A 23061-nucleotide genomic window follows, 5' to 3' on the forward strand; every position below is an offset into this window, starting at 1 on the left:
TTTTAGCAGGTAGGATTAAGGAAAACCCTAATGCTTTCTATAGGTATGTCAGGAATAAAAGAATGACTACGGGTAAGATTTAGGGCCAGTCAAGGATAGTAGTAGGAAGTTGTGCATGGAGTCCAAAGAGATAGGAGAGGTGCTAAATAAATATCTTTTTGTCAGTATTCACACAGGAAAAAGACAATGTTTTTGAAGAGAATACTGAGATACAGGCTATGAGAGCAGACGGAATTGAGGTTATAAGGAGGAATTCTGGAAAGTGTGAAAATAGATAAGTCCTCTGGGTCAGATTCTCTGGGGAACTAGGGAGTCCATCAACATTTTCCATTCTATCTGCCATCTTGTTTTTCCTGTCAAAGTGGATAACTTCCCTCTTATCCACATTATCATAGGATCTCTACTACACAGAAGAGGACCATTTGGCCCATTGAGTCTGCACCAATTCTCTAACAGAGCATCTTATGCAGGCCCTAACTGCGTAACCCCACATATTTACCCTGCTAATTTTCCTAGCCTATACCGCCATCCTAGCATCGCCAATCCGCCTAACTCACACATCTTCGGACTGTGGGATGAAACCGGAGCATCTGAAGGAAAACAGGATGGCAGATAGAATGGAAAATGTTGATGTTCAAAGGGAGCTGAATGTTATTGCACACCAATCACTGAAAGCAAGCATGCATGTGCAACAAGTGGTTAGGAAGGCAAATGGTATGTTGGCCTTCACAACAAGAGGATTTGAGCATGAGCACAGATGTCTTACACAGACATGGGGAGAACTTGCAAACTCCATTCAGATAGTCACCCGAGGCCAGAACTGAATCTGAGTCTCGGGCACTGTGGCGCCGTGCCACCCTTAATGTTGAGAAAATGGGACCTGCATGAATAATCTCAGCCAGTATGGGAATTAAACCTGCACTGTTGCCATTGCTCTGCATCACAAAGCAGCTGTCCATCCAACTGAGATAACCAACCCCATCATATTATGTGTATAATTGCATCTGCCATATTTTTTGCCCACTCGCTCCAATTGCCTTGAAGCTCATTAATATCCTCCTCACCATTCGCACTCCCACCAAGTTTTGTGTCCTCAGCGAACTTCGAAATATCACATTTGGTTCCCTCATCCAAATCATTAATGTATGTTATGAATAGCTGGAGCCTAAGCACTGATCTCTGCGGTATCCAATTAGCCATTCTGAGAAAGATCAATTAACTCCTACTTTCTGTTTCCTGTCTGCCAACGAATTCTGAGTCCATGCCAGTATATTACCCCCAATCCCATGTGTTTTAATTTTGCACACTAATCATTTCTGTGGGACTTTACCAGAAGCTTTCTAGAAATTCAAATGCATGCATCCACTGGTTTACCATTTCTACTAGTTGCATCCTCAAAAAATTCCAGTAGATTTGTCAAGCATGATTTCCCTTTCATAAATCCATGTTACTTTGTCTAATCCTGTTGATGTTGTCTATGTGTCCTATTACCACATCCTTTATAATAGACCCAGCACTTGCCCCACTTCTGAGTTTGAATGTGGGTGGGGGCTGAGTTGCTTTTTAGAAGGTGTAACTGTAGGTAAGGTTGATAGGAATTTGGAATGGGAAGGTAGTTGGATTAGGCAGTTTGATTTGATTTATTATTGTCACATGTATTAACATACAGTGAAAAGTATTGTTTCTTGCATGCTATACAGACAAAACATAGAGAAGGAAATGAGAGTATGCAGAACGTAGTGTTACAGTCATAGCTAGGGTGTAGAGAAAGATCAAGTTAATGCAAGATAAGTCCATTCAAAAGTCTGACAGCAGCAGCAGCTGTTCTTGAATCGGTTGATAGGTGACCTCAGACTTCTGTATCTTTTTCCCAAAGAAAGAAGGTGGAAGAGAGAATACCCAGGGTGTGTGAGGTTTGTAATTACGCTGTCTGCTTTGCTGAGGCAGTGGGAAGTATAGACCGAGTCAGTGGATGGGAGGCTGGTTTGCATGATGATTGGGCTACATTCACGACTTTTGTAGTTTGTGGTCTTGATTAGAGCAGGAGCCCATATCAAGTTGTTATAAAGACAGAAAGAATGCTTTCTATGGTGCAACTGTAAAAGTTGGTGAGAGTTACAGCTGAAATGTCAAATTTCTTTAGCCTTCTGAGAAAGTAAAGGCGTTGGTGGGCTTTCTAACTATAGTGTCGGCATGGTTATTGGTAATCTAGGTACCTAAAAACTTGAAGCTCTCGACCTTTTCTACTTTGTCATCAACTTCAGGAAGCATAAAGGAGAACATGCTCCTGTCTACATCAATGGGGACATTCTCCTTCGTTTTGTTGATCCAGTTCACCAGATTCTCTATCTCATTCCTGTGCTGTCTCATCATTATTTGAGATCCGTCTCGCTATGGTGATGTTGTCAGCAAACTTGAAAATCGAATTGGAGGGAAATTTGGCCACACAGTCATAGGTGTATAAGTATAGTAGGGGACTGAGAACGCAGCCGTCTAGGACACTGGTGTTGAGGATGATCATGGAGGAAATGTTATTGCCAATTTTTACTGATTCTGGTCTGTGAGTTAGGAAGTTCAGGATCCAGTTGCAGAGGGAGGAGCTGAGGCCCAGGCCACGGACTTTGGAGGTGAGTTTTGTGGAAATAATAGTGTTGAAGGCTGAGCAGTAGTCAATAAATAGAAGTCTGACATAGGTGAAATTCCTATTGTGAGACCCAGCACAGTTCAGTCGGGGGCATGGGTAGTGTTGTGAAGTTGGGTAGAATAATTGTAGATTGGTGTTTGTAAAATTGTAAAAAGCTCGGAAGAAAGCATTGCATAGTCTCTTTAAAAGGTGGTGCTTTTTCTGTGTTTAGAGCTTAGAGTTAAAACAAAATGCAAGCATTCAAGAGCCCCAAACTGACACATTTGTATCGAAAAGCCAAGCAGCAGTTTTTAATAAGACAGCAGGCTTTTGAATTTAACCAATCATTGTGAATTAGGCACTTAGACGCCAAGAACTTATTAAATTTAAATCTGATGGTTTGACAATCTAGGACCAATCCTAGGAAATATTGATGTGTCATCACAGGTATGAAAGAAGAGGGCAGTGGGACAAAAAGGAAAGAGCAACTGCCACATTCCTCAGCTCCAGTTCAAAGCACCATCTAGATAGCAAAGGTACTAAAGAAGAAAGAAGTTCCAGTCTCAAGAATCAACAGGGAAGGCCCAGAATGTGCCGGAAGACACAAAACATAGTTGCAATTTAAAGAGTAACTAAATTCTATATTTTAATGATTGGGATTGTATTTATTGGAACACCATACCATTAGAATCTTGTTTAATTCAGTTTGTTAATAGTTTAGTTGATTTGTTCACGGTTAGTTAGATAAATTGTGTTGATTTTAGAGCGTCAGGGACTTATTTTGTATTTAACCACGAGAAGTTGCTGAAGCGCAGTGACACGACCTGACGTACTTTCTACAGATTACTTCCGTTTGGGCGTTTTGGTGTTATTTCTCAGAGGGGGAATCAACCTCCGCTTTATGCAGTAGTCAGATTGGGGGTGTGGGTGGCCAGGATAGAAGTTAGGTGAGGGGATGGCAATGTGGATTCTGCTGCTAATCAATTATCTAGACCAAACATTAAACAGTAGGACCATATTAGAATCAATATCTGAGTAAGTATTATGCATCTAGCTCAAACCTCTGACCCCAAGAAAAGCATCAGAGAAATTCTCATAGGCTGATCGGAAATTTCCTGGACAATTATCATATGGGTAAGAACTTCCAATGGGTCCCAAAGCAGAACAGTAACATGCAAATGATCAACATTCACTAACGTTGGCACTGTAAGATCGAGGCCAACATGTTTGGGAATGATTGGATTTAAGTGACTGAATAGGAATAGTGCAGAGGATTTATTTTTGACAAGGGACCTTTTTTTACAATTTTGATTCAAAATGCCGAGCGGATTTGAAACTGGGAGTGTTTCAAATCCGACTTTTAGACCTGTTCTCAAGCGGTCCCACACACACTCTGCCTGAAAAAGTATCAACATTTTCAAATCATGCTGCACAAGCCTGTGGGTGGGGCTAATGTGCCCAGAAACCTGCAGCTCTGATCAGTGCCTCCAACTGTGCATGCACAGGGTAAAAAAACATAGAATGCGGCTCCCCTGCCACATCAAACTCGGGCTGGATAATACCTCCCCTGGCCCCCACAGACAATGCCCCACCCCCACAACATTACTGACCTCCTTATCCACACCCCCATCACCCAGACTGATCGTGCTCCCCCCCCCCCCTCCCCCCCCGCCCTTGCCCCTCTGATCACAGGCAGAGTGGCAGCGGATGCCCCCTTTCCTCCTCACTGATCTCAGGCAGAGTGGCGGTGGATCCCCCCGTCCCCAACCGGTCCCTGTTTCGGCCGCAGTTCCGATCACAGCCATTTTCTGGGCTTGATGAAGGAGGAACTAGCACGGAGGTGGTCTCGGGTTGTGCTACTTGCCTCTCAGATCGCGCTTCTTGCCAAAAGCTGGCGCAACCTGATGGTAAAATCAGGCCCAAAGTAAATGATAAGGATTTGGCAGACAGTGATGAGCAAATTACATTAGTCATTCATTACTGTAACACTTGCCACAGACCTTTTGTGAGCTTTTGCACTAGAACTTGTAGTGATTAAAATCCAGAATAGTGCAGCTTCCTCAACAGCAGATATTGGACCTTTACATACAGGGATTGTTCATCTATTTAACAATTGGATTGAAGAATCCTTGCTGAGATAGTTGGAATCTAAACCAGGAAATGTAAATTACAAGTGCAAGTTAAATCAAACATGTATTGAAACTAAAATAAAGTAAAGAAAGATGGAATTGAGAGGCAGAAAAAATGTGAGATAAAAATTGATCATTTTAAACATTTTTAACTAAAAGCGAGACTCCATTGTCTGCTAATTTTCAGTGCCAAAGAAGTTGTTTAGCAATAATTAAGACTTAATTACATTCTTAAAAATTCACTTAAAGTAGACTGGGCAAGCTCTTTTTTTCTAATGAGTTCAATAGATTTTAATATCTTGTGGGTAAGTCCTTCAGCTGTACATAATTGTGCATGTTTCGTTGTCAAGTTTCTCAACAAGATACTCACTTCTGGCTTTTGGAGAAGCAGGGTAGCATCTTTGTGTTTTAAAAATGTTTTTTATTCTGTCATGGAATATTAGTGTCACTGACGAGACTAGCATTTGTTGCCCGTTACTTAATGTGCAATTGATTTATTCTTTAATATAAGTTTTGTAAACCTTACTATTGTGTTGAATCTGCCATGATTGCAGTTTGCAGCACTAGCTTTTAACTGTACTTAACTGGCCTGCATTTTAACGCTTCTCTCTGGTATTTTCCAAATGTTTAATCTTGTAACTTTTATAAAGCTAAAATAAATGGCTATAGACGAAAATGAAATGAATATCTGATGAACTTTGCTCTTTTTTCACAATATATAATCAATTCAGAAATGCAGGATCATTCAGTTGTTTCAGATATCTGATTGTGATTTGTTTCCTTGTATTGATTATTATTAGTCAAATCTCTGTTCTTCATTCCTCCCTGACCAGAGTCTTCGACAACAGATTTTAGAGCTCTTGGGTCCCATCTCAATGAACCATGGTGTACACTTCATGGCTGCTATTGCTTTTGTCTGGAATGAGAGGAGAGGGAACACGAGCACCACCAGAAACAAAGTAAGGTTCATCTCCTTTGCGGAGTGATGTTTGCAGTGGAATTATGTTTTCTGTATTTGGTTGTCAAAACTACTGAATGCCATTCCCACCAAGATGGACTTCATCGTCATTGGCTAATTGTTACAAACAGAATTCGAGAACATAAATAGAACAGAAGTATACCATTTAGCCCATTGAGTCTGTTCTGCCACTCGATAAGATTGTGACCAATCTGTTATGGTCTTAATGCCAGTTCCTTGTCTGTACTCCATTACTCTTGATTCTCTTGTTAATAAAAAATCAGTCTAACTCAGCTTTGAATATATTCAATGACCCAGTCTCCTCTGATCTCTGTGGAAGAAAATTCCAAAGGTTAACAATCTTTTGAGAGAAGAAACTGCCCCCCTGACCATGTGTCTATCATTTAAGACATTCAAACTGTGCTCCCTAGTTCTAAATTCTCCCATGAGAGGAAATTTTCTCTCAACGTTTACCCTGTCAAGTCTGCTCAGAATTTTACATATTTCAGTAAAATCACTTCTCATTCTTCTAAACTCCAAGAAGTATACACAATTCCTTCATCCCAGGAGTCAGCCAAGTGAACCTTCTCAGCTTCCAATGCAAATACATCCTTCCTTAAGTAAGGAGACCAAAACTGTACACAGTGCTGAAGTGCAGTCTTGCCACTGCACTAAGATTTCCCTACATTTATCTTTGAGTCCCCTTGCAATAAAGGCTAACATTCCATTTGTCTTTCTAATAACCTGCCATGCCTGATGTACTTGTACAGCAAAGCTCTTAATTACCTGTGAGTGTTGAGCTATCGTCACTGTACCTATATATTCTGTGCCTGCGCGTCTCTCTCCACTTCACCTGGCGAAGGAGCAGCACTCTGACAGCTTGTGATTTCAAATAAACGTGTTGGACTATAACCTGGTGTCATGTGACCTGTCATCTTGTCCACCCCAGTCCAACACCGGCATCTCCACATATTGAAAATCCATATACACCACATCAACTGTATTACCCTTATTAACCTTCTCTGTTACTTCCTCAAAAAACTCCAGCAAGTTAGTTAAACATGGCTTTTCCTTAATAAATCCATGCTGGCTTTCCTTAATTATCATAGTGACTATTGAGTTTATCCTGAACTGTAGTTTCCAGAAATTTCCCTACCGTCGATGTCAAACAAACTGGCCTGTAGCTGCTGACATTATCCTTGCACCCCATTTTGAACAAGGGGTGTAACATTTGCAGTTCTCCAGTCTTCTGGCTCCATGCCCTAAGGAAGACTGGAATTATCACTGGTGCTCTCTAATTTCTACTCTCACTTCCCTCAGTAGCCCTGAATGCATTTATTACTTTCAGGAAAGAGAGCCTTTCTAACACCACCTCCCTCTCCATTGTAAATCTTCTAGTGTGCCAGTTACCTTCTCTCTCATTTTGGCCTGGGTAGCATCTTCTTCCTTTGTAAAAACAGTTCATTCAATAATATTCTGCTTTTCTGTTCTTCTTGCACATCTGGGCAGCCTTGCATTTGCCACATTATTTCACCTATCTGTGTCCATTTGCAAGCTCTGTACCCTCCCCACAGCTTGCTTTCCTACGTACCATTGTATCATCTGAAAATTTGGCCACAACAGTTTATCCCTTATTGAAGTCGTCAATATACATCATAAATAGTTGAGGTCCTAACTCTGCTCCCTGCTGCACTCCACTGAATACAGTTTGTCAACTGTAAAATTATCTATTTATCCTCACTCTCTGGTTCCTGTTAGTTAGCCAATCCTCTATTCATGTTAATATATCACTCCCAACACCATGAGCTTTGAGCTGGAATTCTCCCGTCTCACATGTCCTGCTACTGGCAAGACCGGACAATATGGCAATCAACTAAATCCCCATTCACAACAGTGGGATCAAGAATCCCAGCTGCAGGCGAGGTAGGCAAATTCTGCTCTTGTCTTTTGCATGGCACTTCATTGAATCCTCTTGGAATCCAGTACATTTGGTGCATTGGAATCGGCAACCTTTGGTCTATTATGTTCCTTATTTTTGTCATCCTGTGTGTTTTGTCATAGGTTCAAAAGGTTACTGCACCATTTTAAAATTTGCACAGTATGCTGCACTGATCAATAAAAGGAAAAGTGATCATGATTATTTTAAGTTCTCTTCCATCCCCACCTGCTTTTCTACCATTCTTGGGCCTGCTTTTTATATCTTCTACTGTTAAGACAGATACAAAATTCTTGTTCAAAGCCTGTGCACCATTTTAAAATTTACACGATAAATTATATATTGCACTGATCAATAAGGGGATCAAGAAAATGGCAATGACTTTTTTGGACTTGTGAGAAAATGTTCTCAAGCAGCCAACATGAGACCTGCCAAATGTTTGCCTAAAAAAATCAGTTTGGTCACGTGACAGTTTAAAAACATTGCCCTGCTCATGTAGCGATCTGAACATTAGTATCTTAAAAACAGGAGCCAATTCATCAAAGAGAAACTTTAAATCATTTACGTCAAGTTGATTGGCTTTGTTGTTTAACTGATTCTAGAGACTGAGGAGCCTTGTTGCACAATTTGTGAAATGCTTACCAAACATCCCAAAATGGCATGCAGTTGATGGGCACTTGTCATGTTGTTTTCTCTTGTTTGCCCTAAACTATAACTTCACTCTGGCCAGTGTATTATTCTGATTTCATTTCAATTAGAATGTGCCCGATTTCCTTTGCTTGTTAAATTCAGTAAGCACCATACCTTTGGTTGAATGGTATCTTGTCAAGCTATACTGTGGTGATTGGTTTTCTGTAAGATTGATTTATTTAAGAGCATTTGAAGATCAAGTATTGACGTTACAATTTATTTAAAGGTTATTCCTGTACCCTGTCCTGAACAGTTGTTGTTGGTGGAACTAGTGCGCTCTATTAGTGTAATGAGGGCAGAGACTGTTATGCAGACAGTGAAGGAAGTGTTGAAACAGCCACCAGCCTCAACCAAAGAAAAGGTATGTTGAGTATCAATTGCAAAAGAGTTAGTACTGTTTAATTGTTATTTATTTTGTTACTGTTTGCGTCTAATTTGAACCATTACTTGTACCATGTTTTAATATCAATCAGAAACTGGCTATAGTCAAAAACCATAGCCATCATATCAGTACTTTGGATTAATGAAACATTTATTTATTATTAATGAAACATTAATGAAGACATTTATTTTTCTCTGACTACATGTGAATTTTGTCACCTTAAATGACACAACTACCTATTCTTTGCCTTCCCTTACAAGATAACCAATAGCAATCCTTATAAAATTGAAATCATGTGCACATAGTGTGCAGTCTTATTCACAGTAATCCTAATTAGTTATTCTTTTGTGCTTATAAAAGACCTCTGAGATGTGTTCCTTTCCATTAAAGGTTTTAAATGGCTTGAAGTTTTTAGTAAGATGTCTGTTGATCCTTTCACATTTCACTCTGTTTGATAGTTCTTTGTGAATTCTGAAGCATACATCATACCAAAAACACACAATGTTCGACATGCTCAGCAGGCAGTATCTGTGAATTGAGAAACTGAGTTAATATTTCACATCAGTAACTTTTCATCAGAACTGGATGTTGGAGATTTAAATGTTTTCGGACAAATACTGAGACAAATATGGGGTGAGGGTATGGTGGAAGATGGGAGTGATTAGATTGTGAAAGGGATCATCACATAAGGAAAAACAGTGGTGATGAAAGAAGTAAAAAAAAAGGTCTCAAGAAACTCTTAATGACAACAGAACCATTTCCAGCTTCTGTTATCCAAAAAGAAACCGTGATTCGGAAACAGAAAAGTGATTGGTTGGTGAATATTTCTCTCTTTTCTCTCTCTCTGAACTGCAGAATTTGCTTAAACTAAGGGACATGACGTTATATTTTCAATGGATAATAGTGAATTAATAATCAGAATTTAAGCCCAAAGCATGTCCAGAGACATTAAAAGAAATAGATTCTTTTTCTTATCTGCATGGAGATTCTTTAGTAATTGAGTGCAGTGTGCTACTCTCCTGTATAGTGGAGCACCTGTGGGCACTGCAGACAATGTAAAAACATGTGACAGTCAGTGTGTGGTGATGACCAAAGATTACTTGTTAAAAATATAAGAACATTCTATTTAAAATTAAACAATTTGTCTTACAAGTACTTTATGTTTCAGAAACAGCTCCCACTGGAAGTTTGTATGCTGCAGTTTTTCTATGCATATGTACAAAGGTAAGCTGCTTTAATTGTGCTGTGTATGTAATATCCAGAACGTCCCATCACAGTCGGTGGCATGCAAATCAGTTTGCCTGTTGCAAAACTTTAATCCAGTCTGATTAAGCCATATGAAAATCAAGAGTTTTAAAAAGATAAAGCAATAAAAGCAATGTATCTGGATTATGTGTCTGAATATGGTGACATCATGATCATGTTAATAGATCAGTAGTTCTGGGAAATTCAAATTCAATTGATAACATAAAATCTGGCATAAAAATGTGGTTCAGTTACAATAATCATGAAACCTATCCAGTTCAATATTCTCCTTTAGAGAAGGAAATCTGCTGTACTCATCTGATTGTGCCTCTCTAACTCTAGAACCAGAGCAAAACTATTGACTTTTAACTGCTTTCTGAAATTGTCTGACAAGCCATCATATTCAAGAGTGGCTGAGCATCACCTTCTCAAGGGCAATTAAGGATGAGCAATAAATGCCAGCAGCACCTATATCAACAATATATTTAATTTTTAAATAAACACAAAATGCTCAAAAAACTCAGCTGGTCTGGCAGCAGCTGTGGAGAGAGAAGCAGAGTTAACACTTTTGAGTCTGTATGACTCTTCAGAGCTAAAAAGGGGAAGAAATGTGATGGATTTTATACTGTTAAGAGGAGTGGAGCAGTTGGAGCTAAATAGAAGGTCATGATTCAATGTTAGGTCCAAAAGGCTGTAAAGCCTGATTGGAAGATGCAGTACTGTTCCTCCAGTCTGCAATGGACTTCACTTGAACAATGTGTGGATGTGAGCGCAAAATTGAAAGTTGAACTGGCAAGCAACAGGGTCATGCTAATGTAGTATAAAAGTGTGTGTGTGTGTGTGTGTGTGTGTGTGTGTGTGTGTGTGTGTGTGTGTGTGAGTGAGAGAGAGAGGGGGGGGTGGTGGGGGGAGGGCAGTTTGAAAGGGATTTCAGCAAAGAGAGGGGTTAAAAGTACCCCTCAAAAATTTTCAAAAAATGAATAAAATTTATTGATGATACTAGAAGTGTAGTGGTCCATTTTGGCAGGACCAATGGGATGCAGGAGTACAATATCAAGGGTAGGAGTCTTAGATGTGTTGAAGAGCAGAAGGATCTTGGGGTCCGGGTCCACAGGACTCTTAAATCGGCCTCACAGGTGGAGGATGTGGTCAAGAAGGCGTATGGTGTACTGGCCTTCATTAATCGAGGGATTGAGTTTAGGAGTCGAGAGGTAATGCTGCAACTTTATAAGACCCTGGTCAGACCCCACTTGGAGTACTGTGCGCCGTTCTGGTCGCCTCAGAATGGACGTGGAAGATATTGAGAGGGTGCAAGGATGTGGAAGCTATTGAGAGGGTGCAGAGGCGATTTACAAGGATGTTGCCTGGATTGGGAGGCATGCCTTATGAATATAGGTTGAGGGAGCTAGGTCTCTTCTCCCTGGAGAGACGAAGGTTGAGAGGCGATCTGATAGAGGTTTATAAAATGTTAAGAGGAATAGATAGGGTGGATTCTCGGAGGCTATTTCCCAGGGCTGAAATGGTCGCTACGAGAGGATACAGGTTTAAGGTGCAGGGAAGCAAGTACAGAGGAGATGTTAGGGGTAAGTTTTTCACTCAGAGGGTGGTGAATGAGTGGAATCAGCTGCCGTCGGTGGTGGTGGAGGCGAACTCGCTGCGGTCTTTTAAAAGACTTCTGGATGAGTACATGGGATCTAATGGGATTGGGAGTTACAGATAGTTCTGTGGCTTGGTAGGCATAGATGCGATCGGTGCAACTTGTGGGCCGAAGGGCCTGTTTGTGCTGTAGTGTTCTATGTTCTAAATGTGAGATGTTACATTTTACTAAAACAATAGGGACAGGAAAGGTACACTACAAGGCACAGGTCAGAAGCATGTAGAGGACAGGAGGACGTGAGGGTTCAAACGAAGAGAATAGTTAGTAAAGCATATAGGATCTTGAGCTTCATTAACAGTGGCTTTGAGTACAATGCAGGGAAGTTAAGATGAACATTTATAAAGTTTTGATCAGGCCATCACTAGAATATTCCATCCAGTTTTCATCATCACACTTTAAGAAGGATGCAAGGATCCTGGTGCAGAGGAGATTTATCAGAATAGTTCTAGGGATGAAAAACTTTAGGTACAAGGTTAGGTTTGTGAAGTTGGGGTTATTTTCCCTGAAACAAAGCTGATCAAGGAGAGATGTGATAGAGGTGTACAAAATTTCGACAGGTTCAGATAGGGTGAATGAGGAAAACTTGTTCTATTAGCTGATCATACAAGGGCTAGGAACAGATTTCAGATTTTGGGCAAGAAATGTGAGGGAGATGTGAGAAAGAACATTTTTGTGCAGTGTGTGGTAATCACCTGAAACTTGCTACCTGAGAGTGTGGTGGTAGTGGAGACAATGAATGATTTCAAAGGGAAATTGGAAGGCAGTTGAAAGAAAAAAAACTTATGGATGTAGAGCAGTGGATTGGGATAATTTGGATTGTTCTGCAGAGATCTTTCGAAGACTCAATGATTATAGATAGGGTGAGCAGTAGGAAGCTTTTTCCCAGAGCAGAAATGACAATTACAAGGAGGCACATGTTCAAGCTAATGGGGGAAAGGCCCAGTTGAGATGTGCAGGGGGAAATTTTTTACACAGTGGATGGTGGGGGCCTGAAATGCATTGCCAAGTGAAGTGGTTGAGGCAGACACATTAGCGCCATTGAAGACCTATCTGAATAGGCACATGAACAGACAGGGAATAGAGGGATTTCAGTAGTTGGCCTAGATAGGGCAATGTGATCGGCGCAGGCTTGGAGGGCCGAAGGACCTGCTCCTGTGCTATATTCTTCTTTGTTCAAATGGCCTTTTGTGCTATAATAATGGATACTCTATACTCCAAGAATATCCAAAGATTTATTTTTATAGAAACATACAGCAAAAGGATAACTGAAGAAATATCAGGACCAAGTGGGGACCATAAGGGTAACCTGTATGTGGTGGCAAAAGACGTATGTATGGATCTCAATGAAAACTTTGAGCCTAGTTTCACAAATGAGAGTGATGATACAAAAATTGGAATGTGGGAGGGGAATTATGAAATCTGATTAAATTAGCATAATGAGGGAGGGAATATTAAGACATAACATCTTTGAAAGTGGATAAATCCGAGACCTGGTTGAAACATACCTTGTGCTGTTAAGGGTCGCCAGTGAAGATTTAGCAGAACCCCAACCGTCATTTTTGAACCCTGCCTTTGCCAGAAGACTGGAGGGCTGTTAATATTCCCATTATTGTTATAATTTCTGTAGAGACTGCTAATATTTAGAAAGGGATTTGAATTTTTAGCATTCATAGTCGATTGGTGTTTTTGTGACTGGAGAACTATAAGTTTTAAGTGTTTAATCTAAAAGGTTTTGGACCAAGAATCAGAAAGTGGGATTAGGCTGGATTGCTCCTTGTCAATAAGTGTTGAAACAATGTGGGAAATATCTTCCTTTCATGATCTAATTTTTTTATGATTCTATTGAAGAGAAGTGTTTCTTATGTAACAGTCAGTGGAGATACCCATGCAGAAAATAAATGAAGTATCTGATGATTGCTATTTGTATGGTTTTACAATCAGTACTGTGTGACAGTGGATCATAATTTGGCTACCGATTGTCTTTGCATGTCTGTTGCTGCCTTATTACAGATGTTTTACTGAAAAGAATCAGTAACTGAAGGCTGGGTAATTCCAGTAGGAGGGAAGGAAAATATATGTTGTTGCTGCTGTCTGTTAATCTGCTAACAGCACTGATACAGGTTGTCTAATATTTCTTGGCAGCTGGTAAGACCCTACTGGGAAAAGGAGGGAAGTTATCCCATGTAAAGTTCAACATAAAATAGGAATATTTTTTGATTATAAACTGTACTGTTTTAAAAAAAAAGCTTTCTTACTTGACTGGCCTTCTTTTCACAGGATTTCAGTGCAGAATTTGGTAGACAGCTGGCCATCTCTTTTGACGTTGCTGAAAGATTCTGTTCAATTGTATCTACCACCACCTGCACAATTCCTCATCCTTGGGTAAGAAGGCTACTGAAATTCTTAAGGGCAGGAGGAGCAGAGAGGCAGAATCTGTATTCTTATGATGGAATAATTCAACATGGACTTTAAGGTTGTTTATAAATGCAGTGTATTAGAGTGCAGTGACTACAGGCTTCTGACACATGAAGTGGAATTGTCCGTTTTTTTTTCTAAATATGGCGGTGGGTGCTCCTGGTGGTGTCATTCCCAAAATGGTGTGAAATTGTGTTCAATTCAGCACTTGATGCCTCATTAATTATGCACGAGCAAATATCCTTCTGGTGGGTTTGAAGGTCCAGGTGCTATGTTTTATACATCAGTGTAACACGCTCATATCACTGTCTCCAGCCCACTTGTCTTCATGAGACATTGCAAGGTGCCAGTAACCGAGAGATAAAAGGCTAGCAGTCTGGAAGAAGTCTGCGCCCTCTTGCAACCACACCACGATTCAAGGTATCTCAGTGCAAAAGCATGCTCTGTACCCCAAGGAGGCTTCGGGAAGCACAGCATCCTCACCTCCCAAGCCTTGGAGGCTGTTTCCCTGGAAATCAGTACGGCTGGCAGATCAGAAGTGCTGTGCAGTGCAGGAGGTGTATAAACTCATCTGTACTGCCAGTTCTCCCCAAATGCCCTCCAGCGTCAGACACTTAGCATGGCATCATGTACCCAAGCAGCTACTGTCTTCTTGCAACTCTCACAACCACTAGCGGGAAACACATATCAACATTCTTGGAGAATTTCACGTCAACATCCCATCTATCACATTGCCCATGCTCCATCTTCTAGCCCTTTTTGTGGAGGACTCACCACACACAGGGGACATATGTTTCACCCAATTTCTGCTCTGATCGCATGTCATTTTTTTCATTTTCATGCAGGGCAAGCTGGCACACAACTAACGTGAGCAAGCTCAGATTGGGGAGGGGATGGCAGAGATCATTGTCCTCACAGAATTCGAGGAGAGTCCAGCCAAATTGCCTGGGGAGGAGAGGAATCATTTCTGTGCCAGCGCAGAGATTGGTCTCTTTTAACAGTCTAGTAGTACTGATCTCAGCCCCATAACTACATTAAATCCTCAAATTAATAGTGAGTCAAATGGACTTTGAAACAGCTTCAATTCATCCACTCAAACTGTCATTTAGTTCTCACAGACACAAACAAATTGAGGCCATTTATTGCAGCTGAACAACATACCAAGTCCCCCAGAATATGACTGAAAACGAAAGCTCACAAGGAACTGTCACAGCACTCACCCACACCCACACCCACACGCACCAGCACATAAATGGGAACAAATTGGATTGGTTATACCTGGGCAGGACTGGGACTGATGTCCTAGGGGGAGTGTTCGCTAGAGCGGTTGGGGAGGGTTTAAACTAATATGCCAGGGGGTCGGAACCTACGTAAGGGGTCCGTGAACAAGGGAGCAAGGACAAAATGTGGGGAAAAGCTTCCAATTACATTAAAAATCAAGAAAAAAGTTAAAAGGAAGAACTCAGGAGATGTTATTAATGGTAGTGTTACAGTTCAAAAAGAAGGTACAAAAATTAGCATAAGAGCACTTTATCTGAATGCTCATGGCATTCGAAACAACATAAATGAGTTGACAGAACAAATCATTGCAAACAAGTATGATTTGGTGGCCATTACAGAGACATGGTTGCAGGATGGTCACGACTGGGAATTAAACATCCAGGGGTATCAGACTGTTCGGAGGGACTGACAGGAAGGTAAAGGAGGTGGTGTAGCTCTGATATTTAAGGATAACATCAGGACGAGATGATATAGGTTCTAGTGAGAGATGATATAGTTTCTATGGGGAAAAAAAGGTTGAATCCATTTGGGTGGAAATTAGAAATAGCAAGGAGAAAGTCACTGATAGGAGTAGTCTATAGGCCACCAAATAATGATATCATGGTGGGGTGAGAAATAAAGAAATGACTGCATGTAAAAATGGTACGGCAGTTATCATGGGGGATTTTAATCTACATATCAATTGGCCAAGGCAGCCTTGAGGAGACGTTGATAGAATGTATCCGTGATAACTTCCTTGAACAGTATGTAATGGATGTGGAAGCTATTGAGAGGGTGCAAGGATGTGGAAGCTATTGAGAGGGTGCAGAGGAGATTTACAAGGATGTTGCCTGGATTGGGAGGCATGCCTTATGAAGATAGGTTGAGGGAACTAGGTCTCTTGTCCCTGGAGAGACGAAGATTGAGAGGCGACCTGATAGAGGTTTATAAAATGTTGAGAGGAATAGATAGGGTGGATTCTCGGAGGCTATTTCCCAGGGCTGAAATGGTCGCTACGAGACGACACAGGTTTAAGGTGCTGGGAAACAAGTGCAGAGGCGGTTAGGGGTAAGTTTTTCACTCAGAGGGTGGTGAGCAAGTGGAATTGGCTGCCGTCGGTGGTGGTAGAGGCAAACTCACTGCGGTCTTTTAAAAGACTTCTGGATGAGTATATGGGATCTAATGGCATCGGAAGTTACAGATAGTTCTGTAGCTTGATAGGTATAAATGGGATTGGCGCAACTTGTGGGCTGAAGGGCCTGTTTGTGCTGTAGTGTTCTATGTTCTATGGAACCGATAGGGGAGCAAGCTATCCTAGATCTGGTCCTGTATAATGAGACAGGAATAATTAATGATCGTGCAGTTACAGATCCTCTTGGAAGAAGCGATTACAGTATGGTTGAATTTAAAATACAGATGGAGCATGAGAAAGTAAAATCCAATACCATTATCTTGTGCTTAAACAAAGGAGACTATAAAGGGATGAGGGAGGAGTTGGCTAAGGTAGACTGGGAACATAAACTTTATGATGGGACAATTGAGGAACAGTGGAGGATTTTCAAAGTGATGTTTCACAGTGCTCAGCAAAAATATATACCAGTGATAAGGAAGGACTGTAGAAAAAGAGATAATCAGCCATGGATATCTAAGGAAATAAAGCAGGATATCAAATTGAAAGAAAATGCATACAAAGTGGCAAGGATTAGTGGGAACCTAGAGGACTGAAATCTTTAAAGATCAGCAGCTAGCCACGAAAAAGGCTATAAAGAAAGGTAATAAGGATTATGAGAGTAAACTAGCTCAGAATATAAAAACAGCAAAATTTTCTACAAATATATAAAACGAAAAAGAGTGGCAAAAGTAAACATTGGTCCTTTAGAGGACATGAAGGGGGACGTAGTGACTGGAAATGAGAAAATGGCTGAGGTATTGAACAGATATTGTATCAGACTTCACAGTGGAAGACACAAATAACATGCCAAAAATTGATGACAGGAAGGCTATGGCAGGTGAGAACCTAGAAACTTGTTATCAAGAAAGAGGTAGTGTTGGACACGTTAATGGGGCTAAAGATAGACAAGTCTCCTGGTCCTGATGGAATGCATCCCAGGATACTAAATGAGAGATGGTGGGAGAAATAGCAAATGCACTAGTGGTAATTTACCAAAGTTCGCTGGACCCTGGGGTGGTTCCCGCAGATTGGAAAACAGCAAGTGTGATGCCATTGTTTAAAAAAGGAGGTAGACAAAAGGCAGGTAACTATAGGCTAGTTAGCTTAACTTCTGTAGTAGAGAAAATGCTTGAATTATCATCAAGGAAGAAATAGCGAGATATCTGGATATAAGTTAGGGGTGAGTTTTTCACTCAGAGGGTGGTGAGTGAGTGGAATTGGCTGCCGTCGGTGGTGGTAGAGGCGAACTTGCTGGGGTCTTTTAAAAGACTTCTGGATGAGTATATGGGATCTAATGGCATTGGGAGTTACAGATAGTTCTGTGGCTTGGTAGGTATGGATGTGATTGGCGCAACTTGTGGGCCGAAGGGCCTGTTTGTGCTGTAGTGTTCTATGTTCTAAATTGTCCCATTGGTAAGACACAGCTTGGGTTCATGAAGGGAAGGTCATGTTTGACTAATTTGGTGGAATTCTTTGAGAACATTACATGTGCAGTGGACAGTGGGGAACTTGTGGATGTGGTGTATCTGGATTTCCAAAAGGCATTTGACAAGGTGCCCTGCCAAAGACTGCTATATAAGAAAAAGGTGCACAGTGTTATAGGTAATGTATTAGCATGAGTAGAAGATTGGTTAACTAACAAAGCAAAGAGTGGGAGTAAATGCGTTTTTTCTGGTTGATGATTAGTCACTCGTGGTGTGCCTCAGGGATCAGCGTTGGGATCGCAACTGTTTACGATTTACATAGATGATTTGGAGTTGGGGACCAAGTGTAGTGTGTCAAAACTCGCAGATGACATTAAGATGGGTGGAAGAGCAAAGTGTGCAGAGGACGCTGGAAGTCTGCAAAGGGATATAGATAATCTAAGTGAGTGGGTGAGGGTCTGGCAGATGGAGTACAATATTGGTAAATGTGAGGTCATCCGTTTTTGTAGGAATAACAGCAAAATGGACTATTATTTAAATGGTAAAAAATTGCAGCATGTTGCTGTGCAGAGGGACCTGGGTATCCTTGTGCAGGAATCTCAAGGAGTTTGTTTGCAGATGCAGCAGGTAATTAAGAAGGCAAATGGAATGTTGTCCTTCATTGCTAGAGGGATGGAGTTTAAAAACAGCGAGACTATGTTGCAGCTGTATAAGGTGCTGGTGACGCCATACCTGGAATACCGTGTATGTTTTGGCCTCCTTACTTCAGAAAGGATATACTGGCAATGGAGGGGGTGCAGAGGAGATTCACTGGGTTGATTCCGGAGTTGAGAGGGTTGGCTTATGAGGACAGCCTGAGTAGATTGGACTACACTCATTGGAATTCAGAAGAATGAAGGGAGATCTTAGGGAATAGATAGGATAGAAACAGGGAAGTTGTTTCCACTGGCGGGTGAAGCTAGAACTAGGGGGCATAGCCTCAAAATAAGGGGAAGCAGATTTAGGACTCCTTCACAGAAAGAGTTGTGAATCTGTGGAATTTCCTGCCCAGTGAAGCAGTTGAGGCTACCTCATTGAATGTTTTTAAGGCAAGAATAGATAAATTTTTGAACTGTAATGGTTATGGTGAGTGGACAGGTAAGTGGAGCTGAGTTCACAAAAAGATCAGCCATGATCTTATTGAATGGCAGAGCAGGCTCGAGGGACCAAATGGCCTACTCCTGCTCCAATTTCTTAATGTGCTTATGTTCTTATAGTTAGACACCTTGGTGTGGCTGAGCTCTAGATTAGATTTGGGGTCACTTACTGGAGAACACCACACAGCCCCATCCTCCCAGCAGTTATAGGCAGGCACAGCCCAGGTATCTGGCACTTGGAGGGCTACTGGAGACCAACCACCTGCTCAGTACTAGTCAGCCTCTGGAAGTGGAGGATCACTGTGGAGATTCAGTGGCATGCAACCTGGAACATCAGGTAGAGATTCAAGTTACTCAGCCTACCAGAGTGAAAGGTGGAGGAATCCATCTGCATTCTGTCTGGTGTTGCGACCTGTTAAAAAGCTATGAGATTATGAGGGGCATGGACAAAGTGGATAGTCAGGATGGAAGAGTCAGTTACTAGAGGAAACAGGTTTAAGGTGCGAGGGGCTAGGTTTAAGGGAGATGTACGAGGCAGATTTTTTACACAGTGTAGAGGGTGCCTGGAACTCGTTGCCAGAGGGGTAGTGGAAGTGGATATGGTAGTGATTTTTGAGGGGTGTCTTAACAAATACATGAATAGGATGGAAATAGAGGCATGTGGTCCCCGGAAGGTAGGGGTTTTAGTTAAGTCGGACAGCATGGTCGATGCAGTCTTGGAAGGCTGAAGGGCCTGTGCTGTAATTTTCTTTGTTCTTTGTTCTAACGGTGCAGAAGGAGGCCATTTGGCCCATCGTGTCTGCACTGGCTCCCCAACAGAGCATCCCATCTGACCTTTTGCCTGTAACCCACATATTTACCCCGCTAATCCAATCGTCCCAATCTACACATTCTGGGATATTGACAGGCAATTTAGCATGGCCAGTTCACCTAATCTGCACATCTATGGACTGTGGGAAGACCAAGATCATCCAGAAGAAACTCATGCAGACAAGGGGAGAATATGCAAACTCCACAGTCACCCAAGGCTGGGATTAAACCTGACTCCCTGGCATTGTGGAGCAGCAGTACTACCTACTGAGCTACCATGCCACCTTGTTGGGATCCAGCTTCCCAGCCTCTGATTTCCTTCTGCTTTCCAGCGTGTCTGTTCATCCTTTTCCCAATGCCTTGCACAGTTCTCATTCCACATTGTCCCCCTTGTGTTTGCTCTTCAACGCCCCCACCACTGCCCTTGCATAGCCCTCCAACTACCTTATACCCCTTGAGGGGAAGATTATTGTTATTTGCTCTTCAACGCCCCCACCACTGCCCTTGCATAGCCCTCCAACTACCTTATACCCCTTGAGGGGAAGATTATTGTTATTTGCTCTTCAACGCCCCCACCACTGCCCTTGCATAGCCCTCCAACTACCTTATACCCCTTGTCTTCATCAAACACCCCCTAACCTGCACCCCACTCTCAATTGAACTTTGGTCCCTGGCGGAGCTCTGTAGCTGTCCATAAGGGTAATGGTATATGGCACTGAGAAGAGAAGACCCTTGCACTCCTCAACCCCAGGGATAGTACTGATTTGATTTGATTTATTATTGTCACAGGTATTAACATATAACGAAAAGTATTGTTTCTTGCCCACTGTACAGACAAAACATACCGTTCATAGAGAAGAAAATGAAAGTGCAGAATGTAGTGTTACAATCATAGCTAGGGTGTAGAGAAAGGTCAGCTTACTGTAAGATGAGTCCATTCAAAAGTCTGACAGGAACAGGGAAGAAGCTGTTCTTGGGTCAATTGGTACGTGACCTTAGGCTTTTGTATCTTTTTCCCAGCGGAAGAAAGTGGAAGAGGGAATGTCCAGGGTGCATGAGGTCCTTAATTATGCTGGCTGCTTTGCCGAGGCACTGAGACGTATAGACAGAGTTAATGAATGAGAGGCTGGTTTGCGTGATGGATTGGGCTACGTTTACGATCTTTTGGAGTTCCTTGCGGTCTTGGGCAGAGCAGGAGCCATACCAAACTGTGATAGAACCAGAAAGAATACTTCCTATGGTGCATCTGTAAAAGTTAGCGAAAATTGTAACTGACATGCCAAGTTTCCTTAGTCTTCTGAAAAAGTAGAGGTGTTGGTGGGCTTTCAAAACTACAGTGTTAGCATGGGGGGACCAGGACAGGTTATTGGTGATTTGGACACCTAAAAACTTGAAGCTCTGAACCCTTCTACTTCGTCCCCAATGGTGTAGACAGGGGCGTGTTCTCCTTTACGCTTCTTGAAGTCAATCATAATTTCCTTTGTTTGTTGACATTGAGGGGAAGATTATTGTTGCCGCACCAGTTCACCAGATTCTCTATCTCATTCCTGTACTCTATCTCATCATTGTTTGCAATCTGACCCACTACAGTGGTGTCGTCAGCAAACTTGAAAATTGAATTGAAGGGGAATTTGGCCGCACAGTCATAGGTATATAAGGATTGTAGCAGGGCACTGAGAACACAGCCTTGTGTACTGTTCCGAGTCAATGAAACAGGGGAGTCCATGAGTCCAGTAGCACACAACTGTATGTCAAGTCCAGTTTGCATAGTCCTGGAGGACACGATCCAGTCCGCACCAGCAGATTGGCATTCAACAGAACAGGAGCAAAAGTATTATGGCAGGTAGGTTATCTATGTTACGAACTGAGGTCAGACTTGTGCACACCATTCGTTCGAAAGTGAGTTTGACCGGCATAATTTCCTGCTGGCTTGACTCATGATTGGCAGGCCTGACGTGATTCTGGTGAGCAGCTGTTTCAATGAGTATTCATGAGGCGCAAATGGCATTCACACCACCAGGCAGTGGGAAAACTGACCTGCCATTTAACCTACTACTTGCAAATTGTTTTTACGCCAGGGTTTTTTGACTTTTGGGCTCCCACCCCCACCAACCCACATAGCAGAATTTCATTCATTGTTATTTTGGAGTTGCTGTCTGCCTGAAAGCAATGGAGTAAGAAGTCTCACAAACCAGGTTAAAGTCCAACTGGTTTATTTGGTAGTAAACGCCTAGCTTTCAGAACTCTGTTCCTTCGTCAGGAGCAGAACTCTCCACTCACCTGACGAAGGAACAGCATTCCAAAAGCTAGTGGCGTTTACTAACAAATAAACCTGTTGGACTTTACCCTGGTGTTGTGAGACTTCTTACTGTGTTTACTCCAGTTCAACGCCAACATCTCCACATCCTGAAAGCAATGGACCCAGAGCTGGCAACTGAGCATTCATTTCATTGCTTAACTGTTTGGCTCAGGCTGTCAATTATTCAGAAAAATTGTTGGGGAAGGGAGAATAGTGTGAAATCAAACCATCCAGAGGTGACTACTATTCAAATGCTATGTGAATTGGGGAATTATAAACTAGTTAGGTTCAGCTCAGTGACATAGGAAATGCTTGACCCTGCTTTCGATGCTCATCTAAATGATGTGGAAGACATAAGAGCTAATCAAATTGTTCAAAAGCAATTGTATGCCTCGCAATTTCATCGTGATTCTTTGAAGCGGTAACTAATCTATCGCTTTAGATCTGTTACATCTGTTAGATATAGAGTCATAATGTATTTATAAGGTGTTTATACTCTATTATCAAATTTATAAAGGTAAAATAGCAAGTTAGAATGAAAAAATTATCAAAAATACAGTCCTTACAATTCCAGAGAAGAATTACAGGTGATATATGTAGCTGCTATTGAAGATCGATCTCTTAAACAACCAAGGCAAATTAATTGACTATTCAACCTACTTATTAGACCTTGGTTTTTTCCCTTCCCTACAATAAAAAAAACTACATATCAAAAATAATTGAATAGCTGCCAAATTCTTTTGGATTTTCCATTGATATGGAAGCATTTTTAACACTAGTTTGTTCTTGACTTGTGACTTCAGAGTACTTAATGAGTTCATCATGAAAAATCCCAACCTGGAAAACAAAAAGGACCAAAGAGACCTTCAGGTAAGAGTAATTTTATTTGATAAATCTGCTTTGTTCTCTATCAATTATTTACTTGA

At 41.5% G+C, this 23061-nt stretch overlaps 1 protein-coding gene across 3 annotated transcripts in view; it reads left to right on the forward strand.

Annotated features, from left to right (window-relative positions):
- dop1a (DOP1 leucine zipper like protein A) overlaps positions 1-23061 on the forward strand; it is a 296966-nt gene that overhangs the window by 210159 nt on the left and 63746 nt on the right. For all 3 annotated transcript variants that reach the window (XM_080200297.1, XM_080200299.1, XM_080200298.1), the window contains 5 exons: positions 5586-5711; positions 8563-8697; positions 9887-9942; positions 13898-14002; positions 22939-23005. In XM_080200297.1, the coding sequence (XP_080056423.1) occupies positions 5586-5711; positions 8563-8697; positions 9887-9942; positions 13898-14002; positions 22939-23005 (489 nt within the window). The remainder of the gene's footprint in view (positions 1-5585; positions 5712-8562; positions 8698-9886; positions 9943-13897; positions 14003-22938; positions 23006-23061) is intronic.

This window comes from Carcharhinus amblyrhynchos, chromosome 12 (genome assembly GCF_965287045.1).
Source record: "Carcharhinus amblyrhynchos chromosome 12, sCarAmb.v2.hapA, whole genome shotgun sequence".
Lineage (NCBI taxonomy): Eukaryota > Metazoa > Chordata > Chondrichthyes > Carcharhiniformes > Carcharhinidae > Carcharhinus > Carcharhinus amblyrhynchos.